This window comes from Gopherus evgoodei, chromosome 1, assembly GCF_007399415.2.
Source record: "Gopherus evgoodei ecotype Sinaloan lineage chromosome 1, rGopEvg1_v1.p, whole genome shotgun sequence".
Taxonomy (NCBI): Eukaryota; Metazoa; Chordata; order Testudines; family Testudinidae; genus Gopherus; species Gopherus evgoodei.
In genome coordinates, this window is record NC_044322.1 from 138,454,029 (window position 1) to 138,468,243 (window position 14,215).

General features: G+C 42.3%; 1 protein-coding gene across 2 annotated transcripts in view; it reads right to left on the reverse strand.

The window, feature by feature from the left end:
* Positions 1 to 6,197: 6,197 nt before the first annotated feature.
* CTPS2 (CTP synthase 2) overlaps positions 6,198 to 14,215 on the reverse strand; it is a 165,164-nt gene continuing 157,146 nt past the window's right edge. The window contains exons 19-20 of one of the 2 annotated variants that reach the window (XM_030573665.1): positions 9,582 to 9,587; positions 6,198 to 6,308 (exon numbers count right to left, since the gene is read on the reverse strand). In XM_030573665.1, the coding sequence (XP_030429525.1) occupies positions 6,239 to 6,308; positions 9,582 to 9,587 (76 nt within the window). In that variant the 3' untranslated portion in view covers positions 6,198 to 6,238. The remainder of the gene's footprint in view (positions 6,309 to 9,581; positions 9,588 to 14,215) is intronic. The other variant, XM_030573674.1, reaches the window with a different exon arrangement.

Below are 14,215 nucleotides of genomic sequence, written 5' to 3' on the forward strand. Positions count from 1 at the left end.
TTTAACTTTATGAAACCAGCTGTGAAATCAGATATTTCCAAGAGAAATACATGCCCAGGGGCACAAGGTGATGACTATCCTCAAACTTCAGCTGACGTCAGTGGGAGCTGAGGAGCTTAGCAACTCTCTGGAGGCACTTGGCAACATGCACAACAGGCCCTGAAGGCATTTGTCACCTTTCAAGTTATTATGGTGTGTCTTTACATGTGAAGTGTGTTAGATCAGAAAATTGGACAGGAAATAGTTCAGACCTGTTCTGTAAAGATACAATAGCTGTGCAACCAAGTAGCAAATGGCTAGTAAATGCTTACATGGCCAAGTTAAACAAGACACAGCTTAGCTCATTAGCTTGCCTGCTCTCCACTTCAGAGCTGCCATATATGTTAATCCAAAGAGAACAAAAATGAAAGGAGCAAGGCTTTACAGTTTAGTAATAACAAATTCCCCTTTCTGTATCTTTTGCATTAAGTTTTTGAATTTTAGAATTATGACAAATACATTAAACAAATTGCTTTGCTTCACAGTAACCCCATCCAGAGCCCAAATAATCTTTATTCTGATACACACCAAAACTCAAATCAGATAGCAACCATCTATAAGCTTGGTTGTGTGTTTCTTTACTTGTAGACTCTGTCTTCTCCGTCTTGCCACAGTGATAATTAAATGTTTCCCTGAAAGAAAGTGTTGTATTGAATATGAACATAAAAATGGAAATAAATAAAATAAATTCCTCTTCTCCCTCTTGGAATGGGATGGTCGGTCTGAAAATACAGCAATAGAGCATTTCATAAATAATGGATCACCTTTCCTCTAAAGACTCAGCCATTAGGCCCAGCCATGTATAAAGGCTGAAGGGAGCAGAAGAGTCAATTTCTTCTGACTCAAAGCCTCCGTGTTTGTGGCAGTTCATGGATCAGTCTGGTGTACAATTTGGATTCTCACATGTACATTTCCCTTCTCTTTCCTTGGGGAAGCACAGGCAGATGCCTGTCATCTGGCAGCAGCAATTACATTTAGTTTGAAAGTACTGATGGGTCTGAGCTCACGACCCAAAGGAGATGGATGAGGTAGAGGTAATAAACAGCAATTTCAAATACTGGACATATTCAGAAATTGGATGGTTTTTTAAAATGACATATACTCTCTCTGACAATAGCAAGGAATAAGTGTTAAAGAAAATGTCTTGTGGATATATCATGATATAAATTTGACCCAGGGGATTTAACCATTTGCATTAGTCCATGCTGTAAATATATTAATCTCTTCAAATATCCCACTGGGTAGAAGAGAATAACTGGAATAAGGTTAAATACAATTTAGTAGGGGGCACTTAATTCTTCTGTGTGCAATACGCACTTGCAGAGCAATTAGATGATTATTTATAAAATGCCCAAACAGGTGGGAGATGTCTCACTGAATACATAAAAGAAACGGTCCTTGGCTGAAGAACATACTATCCACTTTCAGACATGATGTACAAGTGCTTACGAAGCACGAGACATGGTGGGTTCTCTATCACTGACAATTTTAAAATCAAGATTGGATGTTTTTCTAAAGATAGACTCTCGCAATAATTCTGGGGATGTTCCCTGGCCTGTGTTACACAGATCAGACTAGATGATCACAATGGTCCCTTCTGGCCTTAGAATCTATGAGGTTAGAGATGAAGAGAGGACAAGGGTTACAGTCAGTAGGTTATAAGCACATCTTCATGGTTTAAAGGGTTCCATTAAATTTACAAGCGACTGTGGCTGGAGTGGGAGAGGTGAGATGGAAGAAGGCACAGAATGTGGGTGTAGGAAATCATCAAGGGAAGGACAGGAAGATGGTAAGGAATGGTGGCCTTGGGACCAGCAAGAGGACAGAAGGGAAGAGATAAGGGTCGGGCATGTGAGCAGAGGTGGCATGGTGAGGCAAGGAAAAGGAAATGGAGGTAACAGACACATGTTACATGAAGCAGATGGCAGTTATTTTAGTTAATGATGTTGGAACCTGGAATCCTGAAGTGAACAAGGAAGGACAGGGCCTCTGTGATGAGGACGGGTTGTGCAGACCTGCCTCAAACCTTGCAGCGCTGATGTGTGGAAAGCAAATGAAGTGAGGCAGTGTGTGGGGTGAGTAGGTTTATCAGTCCCTGGAGCAGCTCCTGAGGGGTGGATCCAGCACATGGGACCCCGATTTCAGGCTTATTCTGTGAAAGAATGACATCAGCAGGCCAGTTACATTGGAAGAGGCTGCTGCCGGACATCATGAAGCACACCTCCCTGCTCTCTGGCCCTTTCCTAGGGAGTAGGGTCCTTTAAAAGTCACCCTTGGACGTGTCCTCCCGCTGCTGCTGGTGACAAAGGAGGGGTTCCTCATGGATATGATGGCGCAGGCCTCCAGGATCCAGTGTCCTGGGGGAAGCTCCCCAACACAGTCTGTATGGGGAGAGGAGTGTAAGGGAGCTGAGTGATCAAGCTGCTATTCTCAGCTCTATCACTAGCTTCCTCAATGTTTTTAAAAAAAAAACAAAAACAAATCACAACTTCTCTATCCCTTAGGTATTCTCCCAAGTTTTTGAGTGGGGAAACTAGCTCCCAGGATACTGTCCTAAGTCATTACTTTTTTTATGAATTAGGAACACATTTATAGATTAACAGGAGATGGCTACATTGATAGACAATATTGCATTCAGGTAGACTGTACATATTGCCTATCTCAATGCTTTCATGGGACACACACAACATATGCTATATTCTGGACATAATACAACACACTGTATAAACATTTTCATATAACATAACTTAATGTATTTGAAAATACATTTTAAAGCGATAGACATTCTTAGAAGTCCAACATGTTCTAGATCAAAGACATATAGCAATATCAACTCCGATGATATCTATTATTTCCAAGGCACACATCTACAAACCACCCTAAAACAATGACATGTTAGGAGCTTATTTTATCATCAGGGTTTCTCTTAATGAACAGATGGGTTGACTGCAGAAACTGGGGTTTTCTAAAACAATTTTTAAAAATCTCATACTTACAAATTAGATATTACAAAGTTATTTAAGAGGCAAATCATTTCTTTTAGATGACTGTCCAGGCACAAGATGCCACTTGCCAGTGTGCCTGGGTAAAAATAACTTTCTAATTTATAAAATTAAAATGTGAAGATTGAGGACCTCATTTCAGACATTTGGGCTATGCTAGCTTTAGGGTGCTGATTCACACTATGGGCCAGATCCTTGGATGGTCACACAACTGGTGGAATCTGGTCCTAGAGACATCCTAACTGGCCCTTGGCGGGCTCACTAGGGGATCATCCGTTGCCCTTGTGCTGCTCAGATAGCAGGCAAGGAAAGGTGTGGCCAAGACACCCCTAGGAGACACTGGTCTCTGGCTGTAGTTTCTGTAGCTCTGGGTGTTTGCATCTATCATAAATTAGAATAGCCCATAGGCTGCTCTAATGTGGCACAAGGGGACCAGCTCTGTATAGAGTGGCACTTGAATCAGAGGAGTGTGAAGAAGAGTTTTAAATCCATCTTTGTACCCGTTTCCTGACATATGCTACATGCAATCCTGCTGGATCCCAGGATCTGCCCCTCTTAAATTCTCTGCATTCATGTTTTGTTTACAGTTGACTAGATTATTTTTATTGTGTATCCATGTGTTTAAATACTCTTAGGCATGTAATAAATTCAAACCTTCTACTATCCCATTTAGAATTTAGTAGACTAGCATTATGTTCAGTATTATCAGCTTTTCAAAAATCTTACTATTCAGGTGAAAGCAAGAAGCAGACAGATTTTAGCAGCTGTTTGGTGATACTGCATTTGCAGAGGCAAAATGAAAAGGCGCGCATATTCAGCATCAGTTATTAAACTCCGTGAAGACTACAATAGACCGACATAATGCCTTGTTTATGTTAACAGCAAAGGAGTAAACATTTATTCAATAATCTTAACACTGAAATGATTCTCCACTGCTCATATATAAGATGAGTTTTGGTTTTCAGTTCATTCCCACCTTTGAGCACACAGACAGCACACACGCAAAAATACACTGTACTGTTCTAAGGCAAAAGCATTTTTTCCTGTTTCATTTTATTTAAAAAACAACCCCAAATCTTTGTGCAAATCAAGATTGCTACAGATAAAGAACTACAGCGGATTCACCTGAGATCATTCGAAATCATAGGACAAGACCAATTATTGTGACTGACAGCTAAGATTTGAAGGTCCTTTGTCTCATTTTTAAACAAACAGCAATTATCTGGAGAACTATTTTTGTACAGGGCAATGAAAATATCATCTGGAAAATGACAACTGGAAAACAATTCACATCCATAGCAGGGAGGCAAATGCTTTTGTGAGGAAGTTAAGTCTCTGTAATAGCTTTAACGTCTATATTATATGCTATTTATATCATATATGAAAAAATAAGACTGTACAAAAATGGTGCAAGCAATTAATGTGAATTTCCTTCCTTTCGATTTTGTTTTGTCTTTCTAAAAAAAAAAAAAGAAGCAAGAATTAGTGTGTGTACAAGCCTTCTCTGCATATCCATTTAGCATTTTTATAGCTGGCATATCTATGTGCATGTACCCAGTGGAACTAATGATGGACATAACAATAATTTTACAGTAGATATTGCAAGTTTACCTAGATCCAACAGATTGCTAATGAACCAAAGCAAATATACCTCTACCTCGATATAACACTGTCCTCGGGAGCCAAAAAAATCTTACCGTGTTATAGGTAAAACCATGTTATATCGAACTTGATTTGATCCACCAGAGTGCGCAGCCCCGCTCCTCCAGAGCACTGCTTTACCACGTTATATCCGAATTTGTGTTATATCAGGTGGTGTTATAACGGGGTAGAGATGTATAGTCTACATGTGCATCCACCCCTGATTAGGAGAAATCATGCCCCTCTTAAAATCTTAATATTGTAATGAAGGTAACTGAGGCAATGATCACTTTTGTAATTTGATTATGCCTATAAGTAAAGCTGTGTGCTAATTGCTCATCTGGTGCAATTCTACAGAATGTAATTAGTGCCTGCTGGTGAGAAATCAAAATAAAAATGTGGATTCTTCAATCTGAAACTGTTGGCAAAGTAACTTAAAGCACCACAGAAATACATTTATGCAAACAATTTGCAACTGAAGAGTCACAATTCTGTAACTAAATTAATGGCATATTAGGATTTGCCATCATGCACTCTGTTGGGAAACCCATAGTCAAAGCTAAACTGGATCTCATAAATTTGGTGTCAGTTATAGACACACACAGTGTCACAGTGTTGCTCTTGCTAAGAGCAGAACTCACATTTCCTGAGCCTCAGTCTACCTTATTTATATGCAGCCTTAATCACCAATTTGGGAAAGCAGTCAGCAGTTACGCCATGCAAATGGAGAGGATCAAATTGGGGAAATGGAAACCTAAAATGAACTGCATACAACGGTATTCAAGAACACCGCATCGTGGTTCAGAATGAAGAGATGAATGAGATTATCACACTGGCCATGATCTTGAAGGCCTTGTGTAGGTTAAGTCTCAGTGGTTACAGTAAGATTGTGGATTAGTCCATGACTTAGCCAAGGTCAGATGCCTCAAGGGAAATATACATTCAGATAGCTGTGGAGACCATTATGGTTATTGTTATAGAAGCAAACAACTAGAAGCAAAAGGACTTTAGCAAGAGTATATTAGCAAACAAAGCTCCAATTTAAAAATATTAGCTTGCTAAATTCACATCCCTACACTGGCTGAACCCCAAGATTTATCATGAAGTGTCTTCGCTGTCCTAAGGCCCAGTGTCCATCTCCGGTAGAAATATGACAACCGACAATAAAACACAAAGAAATGGCTCAAAGAGGGGCAAAACCAAAATCAAGTCAACACAATGGAATCAAACTTATTTTGAGTCGTATGCTAAAGTAACAAACAAGTAAAGAAAACAATTTCTGGGAAGATTACAGAAGTATAATTATAAAGAATAGCTTTTCAGACACTATCAGAACTGTACCCAAAACACACTGCAGATTTTAATAATACAATTACAAAGTTAAACAACAGAAGGGGAGAGAAATTAAATGCTGCAGGCAAGGGAGAAAAGGTAAGCTTTCAGGGGGGATTTGGAGTGAGAAGGAGACCCAAGATAACTTTGTCTCTTGCAGTAAGTCAAAAGGACCCTGTTCACCTCAGTAGCGTTCTCCAATTCTCTGTTCTCATGCAGGGAGTTCAGCTTGTTTCTGAGTCAGGAGGTTCTTTTTCTGGAGAACTGTCATCACTGAGGTCACTGTAGCTATCACTAGCAAGAAAGAACAGATTGTGTGAGTGGTGTAGAAGAAATAATTGTTTTGTCTCAAGCCCTTCAACCCCAATGACCCACACTAAGCTCCTGCTTGAGGAAGGCCTCCCTATTCAGGAAAGCATGTAAGCACAGGCATGACTGTAATGCCATTGTAATGTGTTTTCCTCAATAGGAATGGACTTAAGCGTCTGCTTAAGGGCTTTTCTAAATTGAGTCCTAAGTAACTGATGAGAACCAGTCCTCCACACTGACAATATATTATTTTTTTGCTTGGTTACTATATCTTAACCGTAACAGCTTGATGCTGAAGAGGCTGAGTGACTGCAGCCACCGCTGATGTCACTGAGAGTCGCACGTTCTCAGCACGAGATTCTAAAGGAATGGTCTCATTCACAGTAGAGAAGGCATTTGTTTTTACACTGAGAAAAATTTAAAGTAGAGCAGCTTGGGAATTTTCCATTGAAGGATTTTCCAACAAAAAATGCCCTTTTCAGAATAAACCATGTTCCATGAGGAAATTTCAATATAGCCAGAAAAATCTGATTTTCTGTCAGGCATATCAAAATGGTGGTTTCCCAGCTGCCTCCTAGAAAGTCAAACTGACAAAAGCCTTCCAAAAGGACTGCCGTGGCTGAGTGTCCTGAATCTGCCTTTCTGGATCTCAGGCCTCCCTGCCTTCACCCCAAGCACCGGAGCGGCAAAGAGCCCAGGCGCTCAGCCTTCCTGCCTCCTCCTAGTTCTGGGGCTGAAGAGACTGAGCACCCAGGGCTCTCTGCAGCTCTGGACCCAAAAATAGGGAGAGGCTAAAGGTATGTCCACACAGCAAAAAAGGTCCAGGTCAGTGAGCCTCACAGCCCAGGTCAACTGACTCAGGTTTACAGGGCTCATGCTATGGGACTAAAAAAGGCAGAGTAGATTGTTTGGGGTGGAGCCTGGGCTCTCAGACACCCCCCCACCCCGTGGGGTCTTGGGGCACTTGCAGCCCAAGTCCAGCAAGCTTGAATCAGCTGCCCCAGGCCAGCCATGGCCATGTTGTGGGTCTTTTATCGCAGTGTGGACATATTTTTCATGTGAAGGAATTTCCATTTTCTAGCCAGCTCTAATTAAAGGCCCACTTTTATTTATTTGACTTGACCAAAAAACTTAATTGATATTCAAATTGAAATTCTGCTATTTCAAAATCACATCCTCAGAGCAAGATCATTACCAATTCACTACTAACATCCTAACAACTTCCCCCTTCATCTCCTGTTTCCTATAAAGATACATTGTTTTCTACAGGAGAGAAACTAGTGTGCTAGTGATTATTTTATCAGTGAACAGAACAAAGAAATGGTGAAGAATGTAAAGCAGCACAGTGATCAGCTGAAGGAACTTCAAACAGGCCACAGCAGTCTTGATCAGACAGACTGCATTTTCTTCAGAAGAGTTCAGCTGGACAGCTCCTTGCACAGCTTATGGCAAAGGATATGTATCTGGGTTGGCGAGCTCTTGGGCTCAATCACAGCTCTTCTGCATGCCCAGATTAAACCTGTTCAGAAGATAACACTCCAGGTGGATCTCTGGCACTCTCCCACAGTGTATCCCCCAGCTGTATTACCTCCCTGCGATCACAGGAGGGCTGTGAAAACCAGGGAGTTGGTAGCTCCCTCTGACAGCTACAGAGCTGGTGAGCTGACTTGCAGCCTTGTTGGAAGGGAGATGGTATACTGCAGTTGAGGTAATTTAGAAAAGTCATTAAACTGCTCTAAATTATGCTGGGGCTCAATGGAATTTGCCTTGGGTGCTGGATTTGACTTTAATCTTGTCTTGTTCATGTTCTATATATTATCTAATTAAAACACTAAAATTGTAGAAGAGTAGGATACGGTATATGACAGCAAAGTTGTCTTATTTAATTTCAGACTTTCATTGCTAGAGGAAATCTGCAACAACATAACTCATTATGTCCCTGTAGGAGACAGGCGCCTATAGCAACATAGTCCCCAGTGCAGACACAGAATATGTTGTTTTTCTGCTGATGTAAGGACACTGCCTCCCTGAATGACATTAGCTATGCCGACAGAAGCATTCTTCTTTCAGCATAGCCACACCTACACTGGGGTTTTTGTCAGCAGAGCTCTGTCACTTGAGGTTGTGTTTTTTTCATATTCTTGAGAGATATAGCTACGCCTGTATATTTTTAAGTGTAGACCAACCCTCAATTGCTTTCATATTTACTAAGGGTATGTCTACACTTGCAGAGTTTTTGCATTGTATGTTTCACCAGTGATAGGGAATCAGTGAAATTAAAGTGCTGGTTTGTGTACTCGCTTAATTCCTCAAGCGTCAGAGTGTGTCTACATTAGCAGCACTTCCATTGCCAATGAGAGCAGTGTTCTAGGGCAACTATCTCACAGTGCAGCTCTCTCCATTTTGACAATGGATCTTGTGGGACGAGTAGGGGGGGGGTGATCGCAGGGCATCCTGGGTCCCTGCACAGCCTCCTCTCCCCAAACATAGATCAGTTCCAGCAGCTCAGCATTGCTTCAAGCAGGAGATTGTTTGCTCCATGGAGCGGGCATTGTCACCTAGCCAGATGATAAGTGAACACTTGCCAAGAAAACACGAAGGGGACTTTTAAAGTTCCCAGAGCTTTACTGGAGTAAGGAGTGGATGTCTGTTTACCTGGCATCAGAGCAGCTGGCCAGAGTGGTCACCTAGGCACTGTGGGATATCCTCCAGAGGCTAAAAGCTCTCTAAAACAGGAAGAATGTGCCTTCACTTGCACATCACCATAAAAGCATTACCGGTAAGAGTTGTTTGCCTCTTATGGAGGTGGTTTTCTTTTTGCAGTGAAACTTCTGAGTTTCACCACAGAAAGTCATTGGCAAGTGTAGACGCTCCCATGGTTTTTGCACAAAAAAGGGACTTTTTCCACTTTAAATGGCAAGTGCAGATATGCCCTAAGTCTTAACCTATAATTTTCTGTACTTCCTTTGTGTAAAGCTTATGCTCAAATAAATTTGTAGTCTCTCAGGTGCCACAGGGACTCCTGCTCTTTTTGTGGATACAGACTAACACGGCTGCTACTCTGAAACTTGTTAAAAGAGTGGGTCATATAGGACTAACTACATGACCAATCTGAGGATTTTAATATGTGGGAAACAATTACATTACCAGCATGCACCAGTTATAGTGAAGAAAAGTGTTGCTAATAATATGATCAAGCATGCCAGATGCACACAGACACACACAGTTTCATCAGAAAATCATTGCCATTGTACTTACCTCTTTCTGAATGTGCCCAAGGAAGCATGGAACAAAAACTTTGTATTATTAAAACAGTTATGCGTTTAATACAGTATAATACAGAACATTTTCAAGTACAGTAATTAATTGCAGTGTTTTGCCATGTTATGATAACACCACAAACAATTAGCCGTAAAGTTTTCTATTAGCACTTGCAAATATTGGAACTTTTATTAGTTTGAGGAAACGTGCCCTACCTTTTGTTTCTCCATCCAGCATATATACTGTTAATTTTAAAAAGCTAAGGATTTTTGTCTTGCTTCAGAAAAACAGCTGCTTATGTTGCAAACCAATATCTGCGTCAAGTTTATAAGATTTACTATAATATGAAATGTATTATATACTGGAAAAAATCTGTACAGAGTTTCAGGGTTGTATTATCCAGCAAAGAGTAATCTCCTCTCTTAGGAACAAGCATGTATTTCCTTTCAAATTGCATTGAAATGAGGCAGAGATATTACACATAACGATTAAATAGCTATTTGTGATGGGGGAGGTGGCTAATATTAAATACATTATATAAATCTCATTGAAGTGTGCTACAAAAGTGGTGGAAAAATCAAATAAGCATTGGTTTTTCCTTTAAGAAACTTTTGTCCATTGAGAGTGATCCCTCCCTGAAAAAAACTATGCATTTATTTCCTTCCATGGAGTTTCTTTCAGTTTGTGTGTCCTGAGCTGAGCAAGATCCCAACCTCCTGCTTCACTTGGTTTGTGCTGCTGTGGCAACACCATATTCCCACCACAAGGGGGAATGATAGAGTTGTGTAGGGCCACTGTAGCAGCTTCTATGCCACCCGCCACCCTTCCCCTGCACATCCACAGTGTGAGGGCATGGCCAAGAGAAAACAGGCGAGCAGGTGGTGTCTCTATATCTTGTCAAACTCCAGTTCTCAGAACAGAACCTTTGGGCCTTGGAAAGAATAATGGTGAAGACTCTGTCAGTCACTTTGGCCTCAATTTAACTCCCACAGTAGTCAAAGGAAATATTGTAATGGACTCAGTGAGAGTTGGATCAGGCCTTTTATGGATTTAAGTATTTGTTAAAAAAAGTAAAGACTTCTTGGAACAAAATGATGCCATTAGCTTTGCCCGAGAACATTTCCTCAGAGCCATTTTGACACTAATGCCTGCTTGTTATGTTTAGCTACTCCATCTTATCCTGCCTGTCAGATATGAACATTAAGGTTCAAATTATCTTTTGGGATTGATTGAACAGGAGTTAATTTAGGGCAAAATGTGACTTTAAAAAATATCAGTGAATTACAATAAAATGAAATATCACTTGGGGCAAGAGCTGGGGGATAGATATTCCCAAATGATAGCAAGCAGAAACACTCTTATGTAGGAGCAGGTTTTTTATACAGACTTTTTCATGATGGATCCAGCCTCCTCCTCCTCTCTCAGCACTCAAGCAAGAGTTCCATTAGCATCAAATTCACCTACATTTAGACCCCTGGGGTGTTTATTCTAGTTACTGTACATCTGTTTTCCCCTCACACATCATCATGTATCAGTCAATGTAGTGCCTAGGTGCAGCTAAGAAGAGAGGATTTCCTGTTCATGTTACTATTGAAATCATCGGATGTGTTCATGTGGTGATGGGGCATGAATGTAAACTGCAGTGTGTCTCCTCACTGATGTAACTCAGCTCCTACAGGGGCAGGGAGTTAAGATTATGTCTTAACAAGACATAATCTGCTGTGGTGCAGATCAAATTTAAACCAGCTGGAGACTCCCCTGGAGAATTCCCCGTGTGTAGCAGGAATCTCCACCAGCGGAAGAGCTGGTGGGGGAGGCACTGCTGAAATCTCCACTCTTGGCATAATAGAAGGTAGGGGTGGGGGGGGAGGTGTGGAAAAACAAGGTTCTACTGTGCCCTGTTCTCTAATGGTGAGAGATCTCTGAAGGATCTTATGTCAATGACAGAAATTAAAGCTGCCCCATTTAACTTACACCAGGGCTGGGCACCTGAAGATCAGGGAAGCATGGGCTTTTCCCCTCTCTCCACTACACAGCAGAAAAAAATCAATCCTTTTGTGTCTTATTTTGCCCAGAACGCCTCAGACACTAGGAATTATACCAATAGTGTCAGCAGGGGTGGCTCTAGACCCCAGCATGCCAAGCGCGTGCTTGGGGCGGCAAGCCGTGGGGGCACTCTGCTCCAGGAGAAAGTTCATGGCTAAGAATCTAAAGCAGAAACAAGTGCCTAAGGTACAGCTCAATAGGAGTTAGGTATCAAAATCCTTTTATGCATATGGGCCCTAATTCCCACCCCTTTCCTCTACATCTCACTCCTGGCTAGTTTAAGCAGCTCCCCACTCAGTTTGAAGGCTTCAGAGAATCTCTTTCTTAGACACATAAACTCCCCATTTAATGCACAGGGAGTCTCGGTGCCTAAGTCAGGGTTGAGAATTATAGCAGACAGCATGACACCTAGGAGTTAGTGTTGCAATGCTTATGTCCTCATTGAGAATCTACCCCTAACTCATTAGGATTAGGAAGGAACTTCCCCTATAGGTTTTCCTGTAATTGTCCACCTCAGGGTCTCTTGCACCTTCCTTTGAAGCATCTGGTGCTGGCCACTGGTAGAGGCAGGGTACTAGACTAGACAGACCATTGGGCTGAACTGATATAGTAGTTTATAACTGGCAGAGGGAGGGGAACACCACCAGAATATCCCCTGAAACCAGGACTTGGCATTGCTAGGGTAGTTCCCCTCTGACACCCCCTAGCGTCTGCCATTCTGGTTCTGCAGGCAGTAGTCTGTGGCTTCCGTGGCCCAGCCCTCCAGACAGTTCAGTCCCCTTCTGGTATTACAAAATTCCAACTGAAAATTCAAATGAACAGGCAAACAAATGGTTCTTCTGCTTCTTTTGGGTTACTCTGACATTCCCTGCTCTTCATCTCTACTCCCAGGCTCTGCACAGCTCTTCTTTGCACCTTAAACTGAGCACTGCTCTCCACAGCTTTCTCCCTAGTAGCTTTTTCCTCCTAGCAGGTTTCCCACTGTTTCCCTCTACAGGGACTCTGGCAGTTTCTCCCAGGGACCTCCCTGCTTCTTACAGACCTGACCACTGTAGGGGGTGGTTGGAGAGTGAGCCTGCCCCACAGAAGGTGCTCCTGTTCCATGAGGCTGAGCCCACCTCCTCACTCCAATCATGTCTTCCTCCTCTTAAATATTCACATGGCTTCCTCCTAAATATTCACTGTCAAGCCTTGTTATGAGGCCCACATATTCATCAAACTAACACCTGGCCCCAATAGCCTGACCCACTCAGGCTGGATACAGTTAATTATGGCACAGCTGAGATCAGCCACTTCCCCCTTATAGAGGCCAGTCTTCCTGTAATGCAGTTCTTAACTTCCTGTTCTACTATTTTCCCTGCCATGCTGGATTGTTTCCTAGGGTATGGCTACACTTGCTGCCGTAAAGCGCTGCCGCGGGAGCGCTCCCGCGGCAGCGCTTTGAAGTGCAAGTGTGGTCGCAGCGCCAGCGCTGGGAGAGAGCTCTCCCAGAGCTGCAGGTACTCCACCTCCCTGTGGGGATTGGCTTGCAGTGCTGGGAGCCGGGCTCCCAGCGCTGGGGCACTGTTTACACTGGCACTTTGCAGCGCTGTAACTTGCTGCGCTCAGGGGTGTGTTTTTTTCACACCCTGAGCGAGAAAGTTGCAGCACTGTAAAGCGCCAGTGTAGCCAAGGCCCTACTTTACACTGTCTAGTGTATTGCCTACTACAGTGTGCAAAGTAAGGAGCTTTCACCACTTTTCTAGGCAGACTATTGCAGAGCTAGATATAACTTGTCATCAGAGTTCTTCCTGATATTCAGCCTCAATTCCCCTTTCTTAATTTCATTCCATTATTCTAGTGATAATCATTAAGTACTTCTCCCCATTCACAAGGAACTGCAAAGAGCAGGAGGTAAAAGGGGTACTCTGCCCTGGGACCCCTGTCTGAGAGGGCCCCCAAACCAAATGGTGCTGTGACCCCACATGCCAAATCACAATGCCTGGAGTGGGGAGCTGGGCCCAGCCCCATGGTACAGGAGCTCCTTCTGTGGGGCAGGCTCACGCTCCAACAACCCCCCACCAGGACCTCCCCTCAGTCAGTGGTCATTTTTTGGAAGGATGGAGGGGTCTCTGGCCCATTCATATTTGCACCCTTCAGATATTTGGATATTGTATCCCTTCCTTAAGTATCATTAGCTAAATTACACATGGTTAGTTCTTTTACTTTTCTGTTCTCTCAATCCCTCTAACTTGTCAATATTCTTCTATTAATGTGGTGCTCAGAATTTAATGGAATGCTTCAGAACTAGGTAGAGAAGGACGATTATTTCCCTGCTTTGCATTTTCCCAAGTGGAATCTCATTTCATTCTTTCATGTTTCTAAACTGTCCAAGTCCTTTTGTAACATCCTGTGCCCTGACTGGTGTTTCCAACTCCTCCTAAATTTAGTATTGTTTGCAAATGTCATTAATTTATGTTACCGCTCCTGCTCCTCCAGACTCATTAATGAAGTTATTAGAAAAGACCAGGCCTAATGATTCCTGTGGTTTCCATTAGACACCTTCTTTCAACTTTACATGGTGCTAGCTTTTTTCTCTAATAGTT